Here is a 27,708-nt window from a genome sequence, read left to right as displayed (position 1 = left end):
AATGGAGAACAAACCACCAATGGAGAACAAACAATCAATAGAGAACAAGCAACCAATGGAGAACCAGCCACCAATGGAGAACAAGCCACCAGTGGAGAACAAGCCACCAAATTGATGGAGAACAAGCAAACAATGTAGAACAAGCCACCAATGGAGAACAAGCCACCAATGGATAACAATCCACCAATGGAGAACAAGCCGCCAATGGATAACAAGCCACCAACGGAGAACAAGCCACTAACGGAGAGAAAGCCACCAACAGAGATCAAGCCACCAACAGAGATCAAGCCGCCAACGGAGATCAAGCCACCAACGGAGAACAAGCCACCAATGGATAACAAGCCACCAACAGAGAACAAGCCACCAACGGAGAACAAGCCACCAACGGAGAACAATCCACCAACAGAGAACAAGCCACCAACGGAGAACAAGCAACCAATGGAGAACAAGCCACCAATGGAGAACAAGCCACCAATGGATAACAAGCCACCAATGGAGAACAAGCCACCAATGGATAACAAGCCACCAACAGACAACAATCCACCAATGTAGAACAAGCAACCAACGAAGAACAAGCCACCAATGGAGAACAAGCCACCAACAGACAACAAGCAACCAATGGGAAACAAGCAACCAATGGAAAACAAGCAACCAATGGGAAACAAGCCACCAATGGGGAACAAGCAACCAATGGGGAACAAGCAACCAATGGGGAACAAGCAACCAATGGAGAACAAGCAACCAATGGAGAACAAGCAACCAATGGAGAACAAGCAACCAATGGAGAACAAGCCACCAATGTGGAACAATCAACTTTAATGGAGCCGTTCCAATTTTGCGACAATAGGAGTCTTTTATAATAAAGTGTGACGGACACAGAAAGATCACACAATTATATGAAGTAATACTTCTCCCAGTAATTGAAAATATATAATACAACATGAACGGATATATTACAAAACAACAACAACAAATAGCAATTGCATAGCCATAGTGAGTGCATCAAAGAATTGGAAAACCAACTATTTATGATGTCAAAAGGTCAAAAGTCAACTCAAGGTCAAACTTTTAAAATCATCAATTTTCTTTGGAAAAAATCATCATTTTTCATCCAATTGACCCGAGTTATGATTAAGATCGTTAATTTTATTTTAATCTTGATGAAATAGACAATTTGATGTCTCCATGACAACCTTTTTGGATTGTCATGGAGACAGTGGATTTTGCAAGTATTGTGCTCTGCATGGCGTCTTTTTTGTTATTTGCAAAATCCAGGATTTTTCAAGTATATTGGTCGGTTGCGTTTGTGGTTCTGTCTGTCTGTCTGTTTGTCTGTCTGTTTGTCTGTCTGTTTGTCACTGGCCTACAGGTCACAATTCTAAACTGATCGTCAATAAACTTCACCAAATGGTAGAGTTGGTCAAAAGCAAGAAGCCTATTGTTTTTGGGGTCAAAAGGTCAAAAGGTCAACATAGGCCAAAGGTCACCAAATTTGCTAAATTTCTAAAATCCTAAATTTTCATCCGATTGACTTGAAATTTGAAGAGGACTTGCATATCTGGTCACTGAATTCAACCACAAAGTATATTTGAGGTCAACATAGGCCAAAAGGTCAACATAGGTTACATTTCAAAAAATTTCAATTTTTATCCAATTGACTTGAAATTTGAAGAGGACTTGCTGCATATCGTCACTGAATTCAACCACAAATTATATTTTAGGTGAACATAGGCCAAAAGGTCAACATAGGCCGACTTTCTAAAATCACCAATTTTTATTTGATTGACTTGAAATTTTAAGAGGATTTACATACGTATATGGTGACTGAATTCAACCACCAAGTATTTTTGAGGTCAACATAGGCCAAGTTTTTAAAATCCTCAATTTTCATCCGATTGACTAGAAAATTAAACAGCATTTGCACATTGGGTCGCTAAAGAAGGAAACTAACTATTTTTGAGGTCAAAAGGTCAAAGGTCAACTCAAGGTCAACCTTCCAAAATCATCATTTTTCATCTGAAAAATCGTCACTTTTCTTCCTATTGACCCGAGCTTTGATCAAGATTGTAAATTTTAATTTTCATGAAATGGACAATTTGCTGTATATATATGGGAAAAAAAAATCCCCATATATTTTTTTTGTCTGATTTTGTCTGTCTGAAAGTCTGATTTTGCAAGTATCGTGCTCCGCATGACGTCTTCTTGTTTGTTTGTTTGTCTACCTGTGAGAAGGATATCTCAAAAAGTTATGGATGGATTCGGACAAAACCTGATCGACAGGTTTGATGTGCAACAAGGATGAATTGATTACATTTTGGTGAAGATCCGGATCCGGATTCGAATATTAGAAAATTTTAAGTGATTCTTCACTACTAAGGATAGGGACAAAAACAATGTACTGTAAAACCCTGACATTTACATACCGTGTACTCGCAGTTCATAAAATGTGACCTGCTTCTCCATTCGCAGCTTTGTGCTTCGCGTATTCCCGGTTTTTCGTGTGCGCAAAAAACTTTTTCCACCAGCCACGTGCATGACACTTCTAAAAGCATCGTCAACGCATCACGCAAAAAACACTTCCTGCGACACATAAACCATTTCCTACCACATTCCCCATATCTTAATCGGACCGTATCTTTAAAAAATTTAGAAACGGCACCTGCTGTTGAAGTTGTTCTTTTATTATATGCATTTTTAATGAAACTGTAATCATATGCATTCGTGTTCATAATTTTTTTTCAATCTCCATCATTTATCACGAACCGCCAGGAACCGCACGTGATAAAGCCGAATGCCTCAACTCTGTGTTTGCCTCCAAATCTTGTGTCCCAAACCCATCCCTCTCTGTACCCACCGTACCCAGTCATACCCAGCTGCTCCTGGAATCTGTGTCCTTCTCTCCTGACAAGGTGGAGAAGTTTCTGTCAATCCTCGAATCTGATTCTGCAAAAGACGGCATCAGCCCACAGGTCCTAAAATCCTGCTCTGCCGCTCTATCTCACCCTCTCCCTGTTCTCTTCACCCTCTCTTTTGCTCCAGGTCATCTGCCATCATCTTGGAAATCAGCGAACATTACCGCTTTACACAAAAAAGGTGCAAAAACAGATCCTTGCAACTTCAGACCAATGAGCTTGCTCCCAATTATCAGCAAAGTCATAGAATCCATCATTGCTTCAGATATCAAATCTTTCCTCTTCTCCAGAGGCTTGATCTCCGATCATCAATTTGGATTCAGACCAGGTCACTCTACTCTGGACATGCTGCTTCTGCTGTCTCAACAATGGGTGGAGGTCCTCAATGCCAAATATTCCTATAGGTCGCACAAGATGTGCCAGCAACCCTCTTATGGTTAAACTGCCAAAATCAAGGCTCTCTGCTCACCTTCACTCTTTCATTCTCCTTTCCTCCCACCTCTGCAACAAACTCCCTCACTCCCTTCAATCCCACTCCTCCCTCCAGGTCTTTAAAACAGCTGTCCACCACCATCTCTTATCTTCCCCCATCCCAAACCTTGATCTTTTTTTACCCCCATCAATACACCCCAGATCCACTCTTTTGAAATATCGACTTCTTTCCTGGAAGTCCTAGCAGTCCCATTGAAACAATGCTCCAACATTTGCGGATTTGACATTTTTTGACATTCGTGGATCCCAACATTCGATTTGCGGCATTTTTCAGGAAAGTATCCCCCGCGAAAGTCGGGGTTCTACAGTCTAACATGATATTGCAGAACGTTGTGGACGACTTATGACAAAACTAGCAGGATGAGTTGAGTGGGGCATCAAGAAAAAGTGATTGCATTCTGGTTCAGGTTCAGATCCAGATCCGGCCTATCAGTGGATTACAAAACGTAAACTGTTCAGCCTACCTGAGGTATGCACACTACCGAGTGCCATTCTAGATTTTTCTATGCATTCCGAACCACTAGAGGAATAAAGTTGAAAATTGGAGGATGTACGCATGCGATGCACATGCCGATTTAAGGGGATTAACAAAACTATACTCTCAGGGGTTCAGGATATCGATTTTCTCCATGTAAAGGTGTGTCATTAGCACGTGATTTACGGATGGTTAGTGATGCTGGTATGTAGTCTCTGATTCGGGTATGTGGTTAGCATGCAATGTGTTGTTGATGCTGGTATGCAGTTATGTGTGATTGATGCTGATATGTCAGTAGCATGTAATGTGCAGCTTATGCTGGCATGTGATCAGTGGGTGCCCATGCGTGTACTCACTGATGAGGTTGGTATTGCCAGTATAAATAGCATACTGCAACTCGTACGACCGCACGTTGAATGCATCGTCAGACGACCATCTTACAGATATGGCATCATGTGAGGCTATACACAAGGATGGGCGGATGATTGGTGTGTTCGGAGCTGAGAAAAACAAAAAGTTTCGTTAAAAATATCAACTTTACTCCCGCGTCTGGATGTAAAAATTGGTAAAAAAACAAAAAATTGGTAAAAAAAACTTTGTTTTACAAAACTTTGTAAAAAAAAAAAAAAAAACGTAAAAAAAAAAAGAAGGTAATGTAAAAATTACAGATCCCTTTGTCTTTCAGCTTTTTCACTCTCGATGTTCCTCCTATTCAATTCATCCTACTTCTTTAGCCATCAAACCACTCACTGGTCCTGACATGTCATGTATCTCATTGATCTTATTCGATATACTCTTGTGGTGAGGCTGTTGCCCAGAAACAACTTGCCTTCGTCTCCTGGAAAGCAAATCCAACGGAAGGAAATCTCATTTCCTTTCACAAAGCCCGAAACAAGTGTGTGTCCACCCTCAGGAGAGCCAGGAAACAATATCTCTCCATTCTCAAGACCGAACTCTCTTATCTATCTCCCTCTTCCAAATCCTGGTGGCGTCTGGTCAAATCTGTTTCTGGTGTTTGTTCCCCTCCATCCCCTCCCTTACCTCAAACGGCTACACAGCTGACTCCGCACGTGAAAAAGCTGAATGCCTCAACTCTGTGTTTGCCTCTAAATCTTGTGTCCCAAACCCATCCCTCTCTGTACCCACCATACCCAGTCGTACCCAGCTGCTCCTGGACTCCGTGTCCTTTCCTCCTGACAAGGTGGAAAAGTTTCTGTCAACCCTCGACTTTGATTCTGCAACTGGACCCGACGGCATCAGCCCACGGGTCCTAAAATCCTGCTCTGCTGCTCTATCTCACCCTCTCTCTGTTCTCTTCACCCTCTCTTTTGCTCAAGGTCAACTGCCATCTGCTTGGAAATCAGCCAACATCACCGCTTTGCACAAAAAAGGTGCAAAAACAGATCCTAGCAACTACAGACCAATCAGCCTTCTCCCAATTATCAGCAAAGTCATGGAATCCATCATTGCTTCGGATATGAAATCTTTCCTCTTCTCCAATGGCTTGATCTCTGATCATCAATTTGGTTCGGTGGCTTCATCTTAGCGGGACGTGCTGGGACCATGGAGAGCCGGACGGGGCCATTCCTGGACGACCACGTCGACGCGTTTGGCTGGAACATCAACCCATCTGCAATTCCCTGTGTGAGTGTGACGGGCCCGAGTTTGGGAGTTAAGACTAAGACTGTTTAAGTGCTGCTCTGTGTCTCTGCATCCCGATCATTGTACATACGTGTGGGAATAATAATTAAACCCGTGTTCTTCCTTTTCCATTCGATCGTTCTTGTGATTTCCTCATTGGCTAAGCGTGGTACGAATAGAACCGCTCGAATCGGGTTCCACTACCTAAAACTGCACAGACCACGTGGAACTCAATCCGCTCAGTGTACCCAGATCACACGTGGCTCGAGCGAGGCTTGCTTCCTCGCTTCCGTGACGGCGCAGGGATTTAGGTACGAGCGAGACTTTGTTCCGAAACCCTACTTTGCGTTTTGCCCGGAAGAGGCATTTCAAGTCTCTCGGTTCCGTCAAGCCCAGAAAGAACAAGGGGATTAATCCCCCCTTGGTAAGGGTAAGAAGGGCGGCGGAGAACCGTAACAATATGTTGACCTAAAATGGGGGAGGGACTGAACATAAAAAGTGTTATTGTTCAACAATGGTAAAACACAATGGGAAAACACACATATCCATAGAAATACCAAGAAATAAAAGCTGATCTTCTGTACTTTTGCCTCATATTCATCTTTTGATCTCAAATCCAAATTTATTGAGTATACAGCAATTGGTCTGGGCACATTCAGCTAGAGCACAAGTAAGATAATTTGAGGTCCAGACCCAAACTATAGCCTGGTGTTGGCTTAGCGGTTAGGGTGCCGGCTTGGGATCCTAGGATCCTAGGTTCGAATCCCGGTCGATCGCTGAATTAACGCCAGTGGGGTTGACTCAGTCTGTCATCCTTCCGAGGTCGGCAAATTGAGTACCAGCTTGCTGGGATGAATGATCACGGTGTGTACCCCGGTTTAGAATAGGTACACCGTATCCCTGTGCATCGTAAGAGCGTGACCAAGTGTTGGCGTCAGGAAGGGCATCCGGCCATAAAAACATTGCGTCAAACAGGGAACCATGATTGTCATGGGGCCCGCAAGGCTAACCCCCGCTCTAGTGGGGAAAATGGCCTTAAAACGATCATTCATTCATTCATTCATACCCAAACTGAGAATGGCACCAGCACATGACGTGGTGGATACATTTATTAGAACCACATATAGGGGGTGGGGCGGTTAAGAATAAAAATAAATAAATGTGTTTTAAAAAGTGCTGGGTTAGAATAGAGATGCTGTCCCCTCACCATTCGATGTCTGTGGCCACTGCATGGGAAAAGGAGTATGGCAATTTGACTTTGTGAGGAACCTTTGAGTCCGAAATTATTAGTTATGGGGAAAGTGTGCCCCCATAGAGCCAGGTAAGGCCATGCCACTCTGACTTTTGAGTCCCTGCAGGTGTCTGTACTTACTCCCAGGAATTAATAATTAGCATTAGAGATAGTTTAGACTTTAGAGGGAGGAAGGGGAGAGATTAGGAATAGTCCATGAGCTAGGAATAGTGAGTGGGAATCGTGGGGCAGGTTTGCATTGGTATAGGATAGGATGATTCAACCATCTTGCCTGCTGTCACCTCCACCTGCCTGCACAACCACCTGCTTGCCACCCATAAGACTGTCATGCCAGCAGGATTCCCGTGCAGAGCCTGTTGGGGGGGACGTGGCTGCTGGGGACTGGACAACAATTACGGACTATACCGCTGGAAGGGAGGAGACAGCTTGAACAATGAACTCTTCATTGATAAATGGACATTTTGAATGGAAATTAATACGCTGCGTTCCCACCTGCACCCACACTTGTGTAAGTAAAGCCCCATTTTATTGTTGTTTTATTGTGAATTACAAGGGTGTAAGGCCTAAGTGCGTGTATATTGAGACAGTGTGTAGAGAATTCCTCGCTGCATGACATAGAGAAACTACTGTATACATGCCTATTTAGAGTTGGAGGGGGGCTTGTATGTAATAAAAAAGGAGGGGCAGTGTTGTGGGAGTGGCCATAGGGAGTAACAGGGGTAAGGTAGATTAGTCATTTCATTAATAAATGTCCAGCATAAGTGATTGGTTTCTGTGTGAAATGGGAGAACACAGGTCGACGCATGTTCAGCAGACACCTGCCCTTCTGTAATGTCTAACGTGCCTCTACCACCGTCCCTCCACCCCAATCCTCTAAATCGGTTCCCAGTTGGAGAGCTGCCCGAGGAGAGATGGCTCTCGAAGAGCGCATGCCTGTGTTGGTGTGGCATGTTGCTGGTGAGTTGAGGGATGTGGAAGTGAGGAGGACCCCCACATCCCCAACTCCCTAAAGGAAAGCGCAAATGGTGCACCAGAGACCAGCCCCATGAAGTACGAGCGAGAGTGCAGCACATCCCGCGGAAAGGTTAGCGCACCACTCGACATCTGAACCACCTCACGAAAACATAATGCGTGGAAAGGTATTTTCGGTCCTGTCGCTTCTTTCTGTCATTAGTGTGTGTGAGAGCCTCGGCCTAAGTTAACAGATAAGCCACCGGAATTAGGCGAGGGACACACAGGATTAATGCAGCTGTTTTTCTTGCAGTCTCTCTTTCTCTTTGTTCCCCATATTCCCTATTATTGTTAAACCCGTTCTGTTCCCTCATTGGAGTGTTGGTTTGGTGTGCGGTACTGAATTGGGGTAGGTGAAAATTGGCACCAAGACCTCGTAAGGAGGAAGCAAAAGTGATCGGAAATTCCCAACTGCCATGTGCCTATGGGCCGGCCTGAGGCAAGGAAGGTGCTCGACAACATCAAAACCAAGAGCTTCTGGGAAACCAGCCAACACAATCAAACAGACGACGTGAGCGAAGGGGACTGAATGGATGAAGTGAAAATGAGTGAGAGTGATTTCTCAACCAATTTTACCCTAAAGGGCAATTTTGTTAATTATATATTGTGTAATTTGATAATTATCGAAATGTATTACTTTATGGGGCATAATAAAGAAATTACCAAAATGGATGATGTGCCCTAAAGGAGAGAATTGTGATACTTTTTAATTCGTCTTTTGGAAATAGTGAAAGGTGTCAAAAGTGCCTTAGAAAGCAGCAATTTATAGATTAAAGTAGCCAGATTTTTCCATCCATCTACCCATCTGTAATGCTCTTTCCGCTGGGACGTAATTATGGCGTTACATTTGGGTCATCATGACAGAGTTACGTCGAACGCAAAGTTAGGCCTCTACGGATATGCACATTCACGTGTTACAATCGACCCGTCCCATCGCTTCCTTCACGACAGTTGAATATCATACCCCCTATATCTGACTATTTGACATCTGTAGGTGACGGGCTGAATACCGGACGCTAGGCGTCGGGATGACCGATTTAGTAAGATGGCGGTGTAGTAATATGGCGTTACGTCTAGCGCTAGGTTAGGCCTCTACGGACGGATATGCACATGCACATCTAACACTCGACGCGTCCCATCGCTTCCTTAACGACAGTTGAATATCGTACCCCCTATATCTGACTATTTGACATCCGTAGGTGACGGGCTGAATACCAGACGCTAGGTGTCGGGATGACTGATTTAGTAAGATGGCGGTGTAGTAAGCGCTAGGCTAGGCCTCTACGGCGGTTTATTTTTCATGACTCAATGACAATTGCATTTTGCAACTTCCAAGAAAAAAGCGACAATGTCTGTTACCTGGGAACATGAAACAAATTCATAATATTTTTTTTTAGCGAATATGTGTCAGTATGACTAAAATTAACGCTGGGCTGTTAGCAGAAAACAAAATGTTTCTGGAAAAAAAGAAGTAAATATTGACTGCAAATAAACTGTATGACTGTTCTGTAACATAGATACGTTTTGTTGTTCAACTACCATCAGCGAAGCGACAGGTTCAATAATAGTTATTGGTAAAGTGCCTTAGAAACAGGTAACTAATGACAGTGTCTAAGAATTGCTTTACCGAGATCTATGTTCAATCTATGTTCAAGTAGATCTGCATGCAGACACACATACCGATTAATTACTTGCAGCAGATCTGTGAAATATATATTCAAGTAGCTCTGTGAAATAATCTATATTCAAGTATATCTGTGAAATCATCTATATTCAAGTAGATCTGTGAAATAATTTATATTCAAGTAGATCTGTGAAATAATCTATATTCAAGTATATCTGTGAAATAATCTATATTCAAGTAGATCTGTGAAATAATTTATATTCAAGTAGATCTGTGAAATCATCTATATTCAAGTAGTTCTGTGAAATAATCTATATTCAAGTAGATCTGTGAAATAATCTATATTCAAGTAGATCTGTGAAATCATTTATATTGAAGTAGATCTGTGAAATCATCTATATTCAAGGAGATCTGTGAAATAATCTATATTCAAGTAGATCTGTGAAATCATTTATATTCAAGTAGATCTGTGAAATAATTTATATTCAAGTAGATCTGTGAAATCATTTATATTCAAGTAGCTCTGTGAAATAATCTATATTCAAGTATATCTGTGAAATCATCTATATTCAAGTAGATCTGTGAAATAATTTATATTCAAGTAGATCTGTGAAATAATCTATATTCAAGTATATCTGTGAAATAATCTATATTCAAGTAGATCTGTGAAATAATTTATATTCAAGTAGATCTGTGAAATCATCTATATTCAAGTAGATCTGTGAAATAATCTATATTCAAGTAGATCTGTGAAATAATCTATATTCAAGTAGATCTGTGAAATCATTTATATTCAAGTAGATCTGTGAAATCATCTATATTCAAGTAGATCTGTGAAATAATTTATATTCAAGTAGATCTGTGAAATAATCTATATTCAAGTATATCTGTGAAATCATCTATATTCAAGTAGATCTGTGAAATCATTTATATTCAAGTAGATCTGTGAAATAATCTGTATTCAAGTAGATCTGTGAAATAATCTATATTCAAGTACATCTGTGAAATAATTTATATTCAAGTAGATCTGTGAAATCATTTATATTCAAGTAGATCTGTGAAATCATTTATATTCAAGTAGATCTATGAAATCATTTATATTCAAGTAGATCTGTGAAATAATTTATATTCAAGTAGATCTGTGAAATAATTTATATTCAAGTAGATCTGTGAAATAATTTATATTCAAGTAGATCTGTGAAATAATTTATATTCAAGTAGATCTGTGAAATAATTTATATTCAAGTAGATCTGTGAAATAATTTATATTCAAGTAGATCTGTGAAATAATTTATATCCAAGTAGATCTGCATGAGGTCCAACGGAGCGATTACAATAGCATCTCCCATCCATTCTGAAACAGGATAATGAACAATATAGGCCTGAACATGTATTCAAAATAAGCAAAGTTGTCGTTTAAATTACATTTACCTGTGAGACAATCCATCTTCTCCAAAATTTCTATCTCATTGCTGAAATCCAGTGTCACGTGGTCGAGTGCATCATGGAGATTGATTTCCGGAATGAGCATGGGCGACGTAGACGCTGCCAGTATGACACTGCAAAAAATCAAACACGAGAGCTCCTTTGTACAAACAAAACAGAGGGAAAGGAATTTGCTGCCAAGGAAATTTGCCAAAGAGAGATTGTAGTGAAAGAACTATGTATAAACAGGAAAGGCTACATTTTATGTTGGGACTCAAAATGATTTTTAGGGTGATTGCTCTGCCTTCTCATTGGTCACCCTATTTGGTGTGCCCCACCAGAAATTTCTCTGAGGACATTCAGTCAACCGCAATGTGTGGACGGACATCACATATTGGGGCAGATAATTATCCTTGCTCTGTGCTGGAAGCATGGTCTGTGAAGAGCAGAAAAGGTATGCCGGCACCTGGAACAAACTCCAAATTCCGGCCATAACTACTGTTGGGAAGGTAACAGCAAATCATCTCACATAACCCTTGCCAAGAAACATCCTCAGCAGAGTATTATATGGGTTAATGATACACCCTGATTGTGATAATACAGCTTTATATGGGTTAATTGTTGATGATAATACAGCTTTATATGGGTTAATTGTTAATGATAATACAGCTTTATATAGGTTAATTGTTAATGATAATACAGCTTTATATAGGTTAATTGTTAATGATAATACAGCTTAATATGGGTTAATTGTTAATGATAATACAGCTTTATATAGGTTAATTGTTAATGATAATACAGCTTTATATAGGTTAATTGTTAATGATAATACAGCTTCATACGGGTTAATTGTTGATAACACAGCTTTACACGGGTTAATTGTTCATGATAATACAGCTTTATATCGGTTAATTGTTGATAACACAGCTTTATACGGGTTAATTGTTAATGATAATACAGCTTTATACAGGTTAATTGTTGATGATAACACAGCTTTATACGGGTTAATTGTTGATGATAACACAGCTTTATACGGGTTAATTGTTAATGATAACACAGCTTTATACGGGTTAATTGTTAATGATTGTAGTGAAATTATACCAAGGTGAACCCAGGGTGTGCTCGCTTCAAAAGGGGCGTCTATAAGACCCGGGACAACCGGGGCGCACGGACACTCCAGCAGAACTCACTGTGACATAGTCCTGTAGTTTGAATGTTATGTACGACCCTAAATGCTGCGCTGACTGTCCTCTCTATTGGACCATTGCCATATTGAATCGACCATTGCTCATGAAATACTCTGATTTTAATGCCTGTTGCATGAATGTATTTTTACAGGATGTACTTCAGATCTAAATGATATTAAACCTACCCAGAGGTCAAGTCGTGTCTGAGCTTGATTTTCACGACATTTAATATCATTTAGATCGCCGGAATGGCTGACCACAAGATGATCGTGGTACCGATTCTCGGAGCCGACTCTCAAGCTGAGGGATCAGCATCGGAGTTCACACACTGGCTCAAAACGCTGGAGAATTACTTTGCTGCTCACGAAACAGAGCCCACCGCTGCGATGAAGCTGTCCGTGTTACAGTCGAAGGTCTATCACACCGTTTTCCGGAACATTTCTCGATTTGAGACGTACGCTACGGCTCTGGCCGAGCTGAAGCGCCTATACGTAAAGACACGGAGCGCTGTGCACGGCCGGCATCAACTCTCCCAGCGGTGACAACAACCATCTGAATCGATCGATCGCTTCGCGCAGGAGTTGCGCTACCTGTTGGCGGACTGCGTGCAGGACGTCCGGACCCACGAGCAAGTGCAGGGCGACTTGCTCCGACTCCGAGATTCATTCATCTCCGGAATTAATTCTGGAGTCTTGCGGCTCCGACTCCTGGAGGTCGCGGATCTGACATTTATGGAGGCACTACGGCTGGCACGCGTATATACAGATGCCCGAGAACAATCCACCACATATGATCACCCACGGGTCGTGGCGGGGACCTCGCAACTCGCGCGACCGGAGAGGGCTACCGCCGAGGATACGGAGGAGGACCTGACCACCACGGCCGAGTCTCCGGGAGCTCCTGAAGCGGACTCCGCTTCCGGCCTCACTGCTGCCGCCGCTGCCCGGCCACGGCCTGACCGGTATGCAAAATGTTATTTTTGCGGGAATCGGCAGCACCCTCGCTCTGAATGCCCGGCCCGGGAGGCTACATGCCACCTGTGCTCCACCAAGGGCCATTTTGCAAAGGTCTGCAGGAAGGCCGCTCGGGGCACGCGTCCCCGTGCGACCTTGAATGGGCTCATCGCGGAGCCAACGGATCGAGCGCCGGACGGGGCGCCTCACTCGGCTTTGATGAGCCGCTCTCCTTCTCGCGGGCCTCTGGCTGCACGCCCGACCTTGGTGAGATACACCGGGCCGCCGAAACAAATGGCGCGAACGCGACCGGCCGCAGCGCGACCGACCTTGACTGGCGTTCGAACGCCTACTTCAAACAAGCGACATGCTCCTGCTTTGGAAACTCCTCTCGATGTGCGGCAAATGCAGCACGTGACTCGAGCCCCATCTGACGGCGGCTCTTACGAATTACATGCACCCACTTTGGCATATGAATCTGCAGACGGCAGAGATCCTTCTCACGTGACTCGAGCGCCATCTGACGGCGGCTCTTACGAATTACATGCACCCACTTTGGCATATGAATCTGCAGACGGCAGAGATCTTTCTCACGTGACTCGAGCGCCATCTGGCGGCGGCTCTTACGACCTACACACACCCACTCTAGCAAATGAATCTGCTGATGAGCCAACTGACTTCAATGCTCCTGCTGAGGCCCAACCTGCCGACGCTGCCCGAAGGATTGCAGCCGGCGTGGGATCCACCCGCGAGGCGCGATCTTCTCGCCCGGCCGGTACAATACCTGCCGGGTCTGCCGGCCTTGCGCAGGCCATCATTCCGCTCACGGTCGCGGGCGTTTTTGCGCAAGCTTTGATTGACACGGGGTCCACGGATAGTTTTATCGATCAGCGACTCGTGCATCAACATGGGTGGCCGGTTCTCGGGACAACCCGCCTCATCTTCATGGCCTCTCAGGGACTTCGGTTGAGCACAAAAGGGGCGTGTCGATTGAAACTTGTGATAAAGGGATGCACGTTCCCGGACGTGTATCTCATGGTATTACCTGCTTTATGCGCTGACGTTCTGTTAGGACTTGATTTCCTTAAGCGGCATGGACGTTTGGAAATAGACTTCGGTGGGCCGGACACGCTCGCTGTGTGCGCCCTCGCTCAAATGGACATGGAGCCTCTCTCACTGTTCCCCAACCTGACCACTGATCGTACCCCTGTAGCCGTCAAATCGCGGCGCTACTCTCACGCGGACGCGCAATTCATTGCGGAAGAAACGGCCCTGCTCTTAAAAGACGGTATTATAGAACACAGTAGGTCACCGTGGCAGGCCCAAGTCTTAGTGGTGCGGAGTGAGGCCCACCGCCGGCGCATGGTAATCGACTATTCGCAGACGATTAATCGTTTTACACAGCTGGATGCCTACCCCTTACCGGGGATGGACGCCCTGGTACGCCAGGTGGCCCTGTATTCCGTTTATAGCACTCTCGATCTGCGTAGTGCGTATCATCAAGTCCCCATCTCTAGGGCTGATCGCGTCTTTACAGCCTTTGAATCGGGTCAGCGGTTGTACCAGTTCACGCGACTCCCCTTTGGGGTAACTAACGGAGTCGCTTGTTTTCAGAGGGCTATGGATGACCTCGTTGCGAAGGAGAATTTGACCGATGTCTTTGTCTATCTGGACAATCTTACGGTTTGTGGGTATGACCAGGAGCATCACGATGCTAATCTGAAACGCTTCCTCGAGGTCATGCGGAAATATCGCCTAACCATGAATGCGGCTAAGTGTCGATACTCTCTACGCACGGTAGACCTTTTGGGGTACACCGTGACCCATGGCTCCGTCTCTCCGGATAAGGAGCGTCTGCGCCCTTTGCTCGATATGGCTCCGCCTAGCGATCGGGCTTCGCTGAAACGCGCTCTAGGGCTGTTCGCCCACTATTCAAAGTGGGTGCAAAATTTCTCCGCGAAGCTCCGCCCCCTCGTGGCCTGCGACACTTTCCCCATGGGCCCGGCCGCCCTGGCGGCCTTCGAGGGCCTTAAAGTCGACATCGCTGGCGCCGCTGTCGCGACGATTGACGAGAGTGCCTCTTTCGTTTTGGAGAGTGATGCCTCAGATCATGCAATAGCGGCAACTCTCTCCCAAGGGGGCCGCCCTGTGGCTTTCTTCTCGCGGACTCTCACCTCCGCCGAGCAGAGGCATTCGTCTGTCGAAAGGGAAGCGTACGCGATCGTCGAATCAATTCGGCGATGGCGGCCGTATCTGCTTGGGCGGTGTTTCCAAATCGTCACGGACCAACAGAGCGTTGCGTTTATGTACGACACCTTACATGCTCAGCGCATTAAGAATGAGAAAATCACCCGTTGGCGTATCGAACTCGCCGACTTCTGCTACACCATCAAATACCGCCCGGGGAAGGATAACCTGGTCGCTGACGTCTTATCGAGGCCGGCCACTTGCGCGGGGGTTGTAACTTTGGAGGGGCTGCGCACTTTGCACGGCACTTTGTGTCATCCCGGGGTAACGCGCTTCGCGCATTTTGTGCGCGAGGGCAATCTGCCGTACTCGATTGAGGACATCCGCCGCATCTGCCGTGATTGCGCGATCTGTGCGGAACTTAAACCGCGTTTTTATAACCCTCCTATGGGGACACTCGTTCGGGCTACTAGACCATGGGAGCGCTTGGCGATGGACTTCAAAGGGCCGCTGCCAATGTCGAGCAACTCTCGCTATCTGCTCACTATCGTCGATGAGTATTCACGATTCCCCTTTGCTTACACGTGCGGGGATATGTCGGCTGCCACGGTTATTCGGTGCCTGCAGAATTTGTTTTCTATGTTCGGGTATCCGGCCTACGTGCATACCGATCGGGGTGCGGTGTTCCTGTCCCAGGAGGTGAGGGGCTACTTGCTCCAGCATAATGTCGCTTCGAGCTACACCACCCCGTACCGGCCCCAAGCGAATGGGCAGATCGAACGCTTTAATGGGATTATATGGAGGGCCGTCTTGCTAAGCCTCCGGACCCTCGGCCGAGGCCTCGATAAATGGGCGTGGTCGCTACCTGCCGCTCTAAACTCGATCCGGGCTCTCCTATGTACTGCCACCAACCAGACTCCTCACGAACGACTGTTCCACCACCCTAGAAGCTCCGGCAGTATCCAATCTTTACCCAGCTGGCTCGCTGAACCGGGGCCCGCCTATCTCAAACGAGCGGTTCGCGCTAGCAAGTACGACCCCCTTGTTGACAAGGTGCAGGTCCTCCAGGCTAATCCCGAGTATGCTCGCGTGTTAACGGCGGATGGCCGCGAGTCTACTGTCTCTGTACGCCATCTCGCCCCATGTGGGGACGACGACAGGGATATCGACGAACCCGTCTATGAGTCTATGGACTCTACCGAAGCTTCCCCTATGGAACTACCACCGTTACTTCCGTCGTACCCCACTCCCGTGCCCGAAGGCGCTGGGGCGCCCCCTCCGACTCCCACCTCCGGCGGCTATTCCGACGCGGGGGACTCCGGGCTTGGGGACGCCGTGCCCGGTAGATTCCGAACACGAACTGGCAGGGAAGTTCGCCGCCCCGACCGCTACGGGTGGACCGACTGACGTGGATTGACGTGACCCATTCGATTATTGCTGATGCTTGCTTGCAACCTGCCGAGCGCCAGTATAGTTCTAACGGCGGGGAGAATGTAGTGAAATTATACCAAGGTGAACCCAGGGTGTGCTCGCTTCAAAAGGGGCGTCTATAAGACCCGGGACAACCGGGGCGCACGGACACTCCAGCGGAACTCACTGTGACATAGTCCTGTAGTTTGAATGGTATGTACGCCCCTAAATGCTGCGCTGACTGTCCTCTCTATTGGACCATTGCCATATTGAATCGACCATTGCTCATGAAATACTCTGATTTTAATGCCTGTTGCATGAATGTATTTTTACAGCATGTACTTCAGATCTAAATGATATTAAACCTACCCAGAGGTCAAGTCGTGTCTGAGCTTGATTTTCACGACAATGATAATATAGCTTTATATGGGTTAATTGTTAAATGATAATACAGCTTTATATGGGTTAATTGTTAATGATAATACAGCTTTATATGGGTTAATTGTTAATGATAATACAGCTTTATATGGGTTAATTGTTAAATGATAATACAGCTTTATATGGGTTAATTGTTAATGATAATACAGCTTTATATGGGTTAATTGTTAATGATAATATAGCTTTATATGGGTTAATTGTTAAATGATAATACAGCTTTATATGGGTTAATTGTTAATGATAATACAGCTTTATATGGGTTAATTGTTAATGATAATACAGCTTTATATGGGTTAATTGTTAAATGATAATACAGCTTTATATGGGTTAATTGTTAATGATAATACAGCTTTATATGGGTTAATTGTTAAATGATAATACAGCTTTATATAGGTTAATTGTTAATGATAATACAGCTTTATACGGGTTAATTGTTAATGATAATACAGCTTTATACGGGTTAATTGTTAATGATAATACAGCTTTAATTGTTGATGATAATACAGCTTTATAAGGGTTAATTGTTAATGATAATACAGCTTTATACGGGTTAATTGTTAATGATAATACAGCTTTATATGGGTTAATTGTTAATGATAATACAGCTTTATACGGGTTAATTGTTAATGATAATACAGCTTTATACGGGTTAATTGTTTATGATAATACAGCTTTATATGGGTTAATTGTTAATGATAATACAGCTTTATACAGGTTAATTGTTAATGATAATACAGCTTTATACAGGTTAATTGTTGATGATAACACAGCTTTATACGGGTTAATTGTTAATGATAACACAGCTTTATACGGGTTAATTGTTAATGATAATACAGCTTTATACGGGTTAATTGTTAATGATAATACAGCTTTATACGGGTTAATTGTTAATGATAATACCGCTTTATACGGGTTAATTGTTAATGATAAAACAGCTTTATACGGGTTAATTGTTAATGATAATACAGCTTTATATGGGTTAATTGTTGATGATAATACAGCTTTATATGGGTTAATTGTTAATGATAATACAGCTTTATATAGGTTAATTGTTAATGATAATACAGCTTTATATAGGTTAATTGTTAATGATAATACAGCTTCATACGGGTTAATTGTTAAATGATAATACAGCTTTATATAGGTTCATTGTTAATGATAATACAGCTTTATACGGGTTAATTGTTAATGATAATACAGCTTTATATGGGTTAATTGTTAATGATAATATAGCTTTATATGGGTTAATTGTTAAATGATAATACAGCTTTATATGGGTTAATTGTTAATGATAATACAGCTTTATATGGGTTAATTGTTAATGATAATACAGCTTTATATGGGTTAATTGTTAAATGATAATACAGCTTTATATGGGTTAATTGTTAATGATAATACAGCTTTATATGGGTTAATTGTTAATGATAATATAGCTTTATATGGGTTAATTGTTAAATGATAATACAGCTTTATATGGGTTAATTTTTAATGATAATACAGCTTTATATGGGTTAATTGTTAATGATAATACAGCTTTATATGGGTTAATTGTTAAATGATAATACAGCTTTATATGGGTTAATTGTTAATGATAATACAGCTTTATATGGGTTAATTGTTAAATGATAATACAGCTTTATATAGGTTAATTGTTAATGATAATACAGCTTTATACGGGTTAATTGTTAATGATAATACAGCTTTATACGGGTTAATTGTTAATGATAATACAGCTTTATAAGGGTTAATTGTTGATGATAATACAGCTTTATAAGGGTTAATTGTTAATGATAATACAGCTTTATACGGGTTAATTGTTAATGATAATACAGCTTTATATGGGTTAATTGTTAATGATAATACAGCTTTATACAGGTTAATTGTTAATGATAATACAGCTTTATACGGGTTAATTGTTTATGATAATACAGCTTTATACGGGTTAATTGTTAATGATAATGCAGCTTTATACAGGTTAATTGTTAATGATAATACAGCTTTATACAGGTTAATTGTTGATGATAACACAGCTTTATACGGGTTAATTGTTAATGATAACACAGCTTTATACGGGTTAATTGTTAATGATAATACAGCTTTATACGGGTTAATTGTTAATGATAATACAGCTTTATACGGGTTAATTGTTAATGATAATACAGCTTTATACGGGTTAATTGTTAATGATAAAACAGCTTTATACGGGTTAATTGTTGATGATAATACAGCTTTATATGGGTTAATTGTTAATGATAATACAGCTTTATCCGGGTTAATTGTTTATGATAATACAGCTTTATATGGGTTAATTGTGAATGATAATACAGCTTTATACGGGTTAATTGTTGATGATAATACAGCTTTATTAGGGTTCATTGTTAATGAGAAAACAGCTTTATACGGGTTCATTGTTAATGATAAAACAGCTTTATACGGGTTAATTGTTAATGATAATACAGCTTTATAGGGTTAATTGTTAATGATAATACAGCTTTATATGGGTTAATTGTTAATGATAATACAGCTTTATACGGGTTAATTGTTAATGATAATACAGCTTTATACAGGTTGATTGTTAATGATAATACAGCTTTATACAGGTTAATTGTTGATGATAACACAGCTTTATACGGGTTAATTGTTAATGATAATACAGCTTTATACAGGTTAATTGTTGATGATAACACAGCTTTATACGGGTTAATTGTTAGTGAAAATACAGCTTTATACGGGTTAATTGTTAATGATAATACAGCTTTATACAGGTTAATTGTTAATGATAATACAGCTTTATACGGGTTAATTGTTAATGATAATACAGCTTTATACAGGTTAATTGTTGATGATAACACAGCTTTATACGGGTTAATTGTTAATGATAATACAGCTTTATACAGGTTAATTGTTAATGATAACACAGCTTTATAAGGGTTAATTGTTAATGATAATACAGCTTTATATAGGTTAATTGTTAATGATAATACAGCTTTATACAGGTTAATTGTTAATGATAATACAGCTTCATACGGGTTAATTGTTAAATGATAATACAGCTTTATATAGGTTCATTGTTAATGATAATACAGCTTTATACGGGTTAATTGTTAATGATAATACAGCTTTATATGGGTTAATTGTTAATGATAATATAGCTTTATATGGGTTAATTGTTAAATGAAAATACAGCTTTATATGGGTTAATTGTTAATGATAATACAGCTTTATACGGGTTAATTGTTAATGATAATACAGCTTTATATGGGCTAATTGTTAATGATAATATAGCTTTATATGGGTTAATTGTTAAATGATAATACAGCTTTATATGGGTTAATTGTTAATGATAATACAGCTTTATATGGGTTAATTGTTAATGATAATACAGCTTTATATGGGTTAATTGTTAAATGATAATACAGCTTTATATGGGTTAATTGTTAATGATAATACAGCTTTATATGGGTTAATTGTTAATGATAATATAGCTTTATATGGGTTAATTGTTAAATGATAATACAGCTTTATATGGGTTAATTGTTAATGATAATACAGCTTTATATGGGTTAATTGTTAATGATAATACAGCTTTATATGGGTTAATTGTTAAATGATAATACAGCTTTATATGGGTTAATTGTTAATGATAATACAGCTTTATATGGGTTAATTGTTAAATGATAATACAGCTTTATATAGGTTAATTGTTAATGATAATACAGCTTTATACGGGTTAATTGTTAATGATAATACAGCTTTATATGGGTTAATTGTTAATGATAATACAGCTTTATACAGGTTAATTGTTGATGATAACACAGCTTTATACGGGTTAATTGTTAATGATAACACAGCTTTATACGGGTTAATTGTTAATGATAATACAGCTTTATACGGGTTAATTGTTAATGATAATACAGCTTTATACAGGTTAATTGTTAATGATAATACAGCTTTATACGGGTTAATTGTTAATGATAAAACAGCTTTATACGGGTTAATTGTTAATGATAATACAGCTTTATATGGGTTAATTGTTAATGATAATACAGCTTTATACGGGTTAATTGTTAATGATAATACAGCTTTATATGGGTTAATTGTTAATGATAATACAGCTTTATACGGGTTAATTGTTGATGATAATACAGCTTTATTAGGGTTCATTGTTAATGAGAAAACAGCTTTATACGGGTTCATTGTTAATGATAAAACAGCTTTATACGGGTTAATTGTTAATGATAATACAGCTTTATAGGGTTAATTGTTAATGATAATACAGCTTTATATGGGTTAATTGTTAATGATAATACAGCTTTATACGGGTTAATTGTTAATGATAATACAGCTTTATACGGGTTAATTGTTAATGATAATACAGCTTTATACGGGTTAATTGTTAATGATAATACAGCTTTATACAGGTTAATTGTTAATGATAATACAGCTTTATACAGGTTAATTGTTGATGATAACACAGCTTTATCCGGGTTAATTGTTAATGATAATACAGCTTTATACGGGTTAATTGTTAATGATAAAACAGCTTTATACGGGTTAATTGTTAATGATAATACAGCTTTATACGGGTTAATTGTTAATGATAATACAGCTTTATACGGGTTAATTGTTAATGATAATACAGCTTTATACAGGTTAATTGTTAATGATAATACAGCTTTATACGGGTTAATTGTTAATGATAATACAGCTTTATACAGGTTAATTGTTGATGATAACACAGCTTTATACGGGTTAATTGTTAATGATAATACAGCTTTATACAGGTTAATTGTTGATGATAACACAGCTTTATAAGGGTTAATTGTTAATGATAATACAGCCTTATACGGGTTAATTGTTGATGATAACACAGCTTTACACGGGTTAATTGTTAATGATAATACAGCTTTATACGGGTTAATTGTTAATGATAATACAGCTTTATACGGGTGAATTGTTAATGATAATACAGCTTTGTACGGGTTAATTGTTGATGATAAAACAGCTTTGTACGGGTTAATTGTTAATGATAATACAGCTTTATATAGGTTAATTGTTGATGATAACACAGCTTTATACGGGTTAATTGTTAATGATTATAATACAGCTTTATACAGGTTAATTGTTGATGATAACACAGCTTTATACGGGTTAATTGTTAATGATAATACAGCTTTATACGGGTTAATTGTTGATAACACAGCTTTACACGGGTTAATTGTTCATGATAATACAGCTTTATATCGGTTAATTGTTGATAACACAGCTTTATACGGGTTAATTGTTAATGATAATACAGCTTTATACAGGTTAATTGTTGATGATAACACAGCTTTATACGGGTTAATTGTTAATGATAATACAGCTTTACACGGGTTAATTGTTAATGATAATACAGCTTTATATGGGTTAATTGTTCATGATAATACAGCTTTATACGGGTTAATTGTTAATGATAATACAGCTTTATACGGGTTAATTGTTAATGATAAAACAGCTTTATACGGGTTAATTGTTGATGATATAACAGCTTTATATGGGATAATTGTTGATGATAATACAGCTTTACAAGGGTTAATTGTTAATGATAAAACCGCTTTGTACGGTTTCATTGTTGATGATAATACAGCTTTACAAGGGTTAATTGTTAATGACAATACAGCTTTACAAGGGTTAATTGCTGATGATAAGACAGCTTTATAAGGGTTAATTGTTAATGATAACACAGCTTTATAAGGGTTAATTGTTGATGATAATACAGCTTTATATGGGTTAATTGTTGATGACAATACAGCTTTACAAGGGTTCATTGTTAATGATAGTACAGCTTTATAAGGGTTAATTGTTGATGATAATACCGCTTTATAAGGGTTAATTGTTAATGATAATACAGGTTTATATGGGTTAATTGTTGCTGATAATACCGCTTTATAAGGGTTAATTATTAATGATAATACCGCTTTATGCGGGTTAATTGTTGATGATAATACAGCTTTACAAGGGTTAATTGTTGATGATAATACAGCTTTATACGGGTTAATTGTTGATGATAAAACAGCATTATATGGGTTAATTGTTAATGATAAAACAGCTTTATATGGGTTAATTGTTAATGATAAAACAGCTTGATATGGGTTAATTGTTAATGATAATACAGCTTTAAAAGGGTTAATTGTTAATGATAAAACAGCTTTATATGGGTTAATTGTTAATGATAAAACAGCTTTATATGGGTTAATTGTTAATGATAAAACAGCTTTATATGGGTTAATTGCTAATGATAAAACAGCTTTATATGGGTTAATTGTTAATGATAAAACAGCTTTATATGGGTTAATTGTTAATGATAATACACCTTTATAAGGGTTAATTGTTAAAGGTCCTTAGACAGAATTTTTTTTTCGATGTCATTATATTCATTTTTAAATAATGAGCAAAAAACTGAATGTGGTTTATAATTATAATAATTTTTTGAGGTGTTCCACAAAAAAACCAAAGCCGTCAGGTGACCTTCCTTAAAAATGGTGATGTTCGTTATCTGCGTGACATAATGAAAGGCAAGGTTGTCTCAGCACGCAACGGATAATGGCCGCACAACTCACTTTAGGCTCGTTAGAAAGAGTTTGATGAAGATTTTTCTGATCATCAATCCTCTGATAGTCACAACCATTATAAAAACTACCCGCAGCAAAAATATCCTCGAGATGACGTCGGCGTAGTGGGTCACGTGGGTAATAAAATCGCCGTTTTTTGAGGGGTGGGGCCAATCAGCGTAAAAAGGATACGCAAAAACATGAATATCTTCCTTCCATGATATTTATTCAAAAAAAGAACGATGATTAATTGTTAAGTGAAGGAATATATATTAATTAGACCAAATATGATTTTCTGTGTCTGTGGCCCTTTGATGTCGGTCTTGACCCTTTAAAATCTCGGTCTTGAAAAATTGGCTCAGTGTGCCCACGGAAGCCATCCGGTATTGGAGTCGATGTAGTGTTCATGCACATGATGCTTATATAATGTACTCATTAGGTGGAAAGGGCCATTTCTGATCTTATTATTGTTCCTGACTCCAACCCCACCTCCTGTTTGGTGCGCAGCAAGACTATGTGTTTCTGTGGCAGACGACCATTGTTGCTCACAGTTCGTACATTACAAGTGCAATTCCATAAATGTATGGATTGACCCTTTTTTCATGATTGGATACAACAAACAATTTCGAGTCGGTTGCAAACCAAACTCGATCTAATGACTCACCCTCATGTCTTACGAGGGAGTCCACCACCACCTCATGTCATGCCCCATTTTGGTTCATGATCTTTATTATCCCCATTAACCCTTCCTTATCCAACCCTTTTGCTTGCTGGTCTCAGTATTTCTGCAAGAGAGGTCCCCTCTCTCTGCAATCTCTCCCACTATTGGTTCAACCCTACTCTTCCATGAACCTCGCGCTTGTACAAAGAAAAAAACAAAAAACACGTACCTTTCCGTTAGCTCTCTGGTATTTTGCAGGAAGTGACTTGGCTCTGACTCCGAAAGACTCTCCTCGGCTTTACTCGCCAACAAGCGCGTCTGCTCCAGGCCTCGGCGACACTCGCCGACCTGCTCCGCCAAACGCCGCAGACGAGAGGCCTATAAAACAGAAACAACAACAAAAAAACCTGACAATAACAATGGTGGTAATAAAAGTAGTGCATCAAAAATCGAGGGTGTTAATAAAGGAAATGATTATTAAAATGGCAAAGATTCTGTAAGTTGTTATTAGGCACTGAAAGTGAGACATTGATCAAGAACATTGATTGATTGAGATGAAACATTGATTGATCTTAGCTCTTACACAAGCCTCGATCTTGTATACAAAAAAAAAAGAAAAAAAAAAGCAACCTTGATGAGAGCTTGAAATTTATCAAGTACCACAAAAATGGCCTTTTTTGTGAAAAACAAAAATAATTAAACTTTGTACTCATGTCAACACCCACAGTGTCTTTTGAAGGAAGGTGATAATATTACATATGTGTTGATATGAGAATGGCGATTTCCATATACGAGAAGCACCCGCTCCATAGCGGCCAGGGGACTTATTCAAACGTGTAATTTGAAAATACCTCTCTCCACGTAATTCAAAACATCTCACTGCACTGGAAAACGTGGAGACAGGAACACTGCACTGAAAAGGGTGAGGACTCGTAATACCCTGTCCCACCTGAAGGGGGCGCTACAGGATACACATTTACATAGATATACACACAAAGATTACATATATGTGTATATATATACATATATATATATACAAACACAAGTATACATATTGTTGCGGAACCCAACGTCGGCCTCTTTCCCCCTTATCGAGGGGGGATTAATCCCCTCGTCTATGACTGACCAACGTGGTCCTGGGGGTATGACGTCACGCCCGGTCAGCGCTGGGTAGGTTATTAGGCCCACACGTCCTATGACCTAAATACCAGCGCCTCTCGGTACGCAAGGAAATACTCCCGCTCACATCGGCAGTGTAATGGATTGGTTGTGCCGAGCGAAGCGAACTGCGGCGTGAGCCGTTTATCGAAGGGGCTAAACCCGATTCATATGCGTTGGCCGAATCGCGCCACGTACACTCAATTTGGAAATCGCTAAAGCGACCGAATAAGAAAGAAGGAAGGCAAAGGTAAAGAAGAACAGATATTTATTAATTATTTACACAACCCAAAGAAAAGAGAGCAATCAAAGTAATATACAGGGAAATGGAAGGAGCAGAAGGACACAGAGCAATTCTAGCTTATACTATACAGGCTTAACTTAAACCCCAAGACAACACAGAGGACGGACAACGAGCAGACTCACACGACTGGGGGGATGAAAGGAATGGCAGATTCGAATCCTGGCAGGGCGGGGGGGGGGGGGGGGGGATAGCGGCCCAAAGAGATCGCGGCAGGAAGGTCCGGGGCCAATGGCTCGATGTCGGTTTCCCCGCTCGAGCGTCCACGCGCCGATTCCGCAGAGAAGGCTCAAGAGCAAGGTCAAGAGCAAGGCAGCACAGTGAGGCAGTGAGCGGGCTCAAGCACAGACGAGGTACAGCAACGAGCAGGGCACACAAACCATCTCCATCTGCATCTGTCTCTCTCGGTCAAAGGCTTCCGCCCGCGTTTTTATATCGCGCTTTTAGATCAAGCCGCGGGTTAAGAGGGCACGCCTACCGGGTCGCTCTTCGCAGTGCCGATTGGTGGGCACGGGCTCTTCCTGGCTCCGCCTCCCGGTGACGATGGCCGAGCCACGCCCTTCTTCCCCGGGTCGACCGCATGGAACAATGGCGTCTTGTGGAGGGATAATGCCAACAACCACCCGCACCCTTTCGAAGGGAGAATGAGCCTGCGCTTCTTTAATTGATGCAACGTAATGAACTAGTGGAAACGAAGCCTTATGCTGACATTTACTAAGGACATAACTACTGAGGGAAACTTATGATTTGCTATGTGTGTGCGATGGCCTAACTAAGGATGACCTTTGACCTTTACACTTGGAGGTATTTACAAGGAATATTTACAGCACACAAAAGGGTATATTTTACAGCAAATTACACACAGGGTTCTCAAATCCTCAACACTGCACCCTCCTTCCTTCAGGCACGTCCTGGGCCTATAAAAATCTAGCTTAGTGTGGCACGTAGGTGTAATTCCCTCTACAATTAACCTGACCCTGAGTGCGACAATTTTAAACCACAAATAAATATGTCCCGCTAATTGCGTTGCACCCTGCCTAACAGTTTCACACCCACAGCTAACCGAATTGCGGAATTAATTCTCAAACTAAACATGTACGGTGGGGAGCATTATTTACAAATGACGCTAATTGTATTTACACTGCAACCCTGGACCTGTGATTGTTCTTTTGGGGGGGGAGACAGCCTGCGCTGCATCGATGCACCAGCACCAATAAAGAGCATCATAAAGCCCCATAAATGCACCAGTCAGTGCACAGTCACCACAGTTCATACAAAAATAAACAAACCCTGCTGGTGGTCTTGCTCTTCGGCTCCCTCTGCTGGCCGTTGTTCTTCTTGATATTGTCTTTCTTCATGTTCTTCTTGCTGGCGGCCTATTTGCAATAATAAAAAGCACAAAACGTGTCCATTTTTATTTATGGCCCACAGGGGCCGACTATGAGTGGTTCACCTGTGGGCTTGGTGCCACCTCACCGGGTCCGCAAGCAAGATCTTGGGCCATCGTGGCCGGTTCCAGCAGAGGGGCCATGCCCCAACCCGTGGGGTCCATGAGTGGTGCTCAGCCACAGACATGTGGTCCATAAGTGGTGCATCGACGCAGGCAGCTGGTTGCGGGGGTTCGGGCACACAATGGCGGACTCCCGCACGCTCCCCTCAGTGCCCAATAGCACGATCCATGGGTCGGGGAAGGAAGACAGAGAGGGCAGGTTAGCGAGGGGTAAGGGCGCAAGGGTACACATCAATAAAGGCAATGCAAGGTGAGGTGCGCCTGGAGACCGAGCGGAGAAAAGCTCGTCCCTATCATACGTCACCCCACCCGTCACCTGTTCTACCCTTGCCCCTTACCCCCGTATGTACAAAAATCTACACCCTTACCAATTCGTCACAACTGTCTCGTCTTCCCCATATTTCCCCTAATACCAAATTCGTCACCACAATCCCACTAATCCAAAATTTGCCATCACCAATTCATCATCAATCCTCAT

The 27,708-nt window shown here is 41.2% G+C and overlaps 1 protein-coding gene across 5 annotated transcripts in view; it reads right to left on the bottom strand.

The window, feature by feature from the left end:
- The window catches only part of LOC137438222 (E3 ubiquitin-protein ligase Midline-1), an 86,334-nt gene that overhangs the window by 9,838 nt on the left and 48,788 nt on the right, over window positions 1–27,708 (bottom strand). For 4 of the 5 annotated variants that reach the window (XM_068133296.2, XM_068133295.2, XM_068133297.2 and 1 more), the window contains 3 exons: window positions 24,491–24,639; window positions 10,839–10,966; window positions 4,236–4,379 (listed from right to left, as the gene is read on the bottom strand). In XM_068133296.2, coding sequence (XP_067989397.1) covers window positions 4,236–4,379; window positions 10,839–10,966; window positions 24,491–24,639 — 421 coding nt within the window. The remainder of the gene's footprint in view (window positions 1–4,235; window positions 4,380–10,838; window positions 10,967–24,490; window positions 24,640–27,708) is intronic. The other variant, XM_068133299.2, reaches the window with a different exon arrangement.

The sequence above is a fragment of the Myxine glutinosa genome, chromosome 12 (genome assembly GCF_964187855.1).
Source record: "Myxine glutinosa chromosome 12, kmMyxGlut1.1, whole genome shotgun sequence".
NCBI lineage: Eukaryota > Metazoa > Chordata > Myxini > Myxiniformes > Myxinidae > Myxine > Myxine glutinosa.
This window is presented reverse-complemented; position numbering and strand designations above follow the sequence as displayed.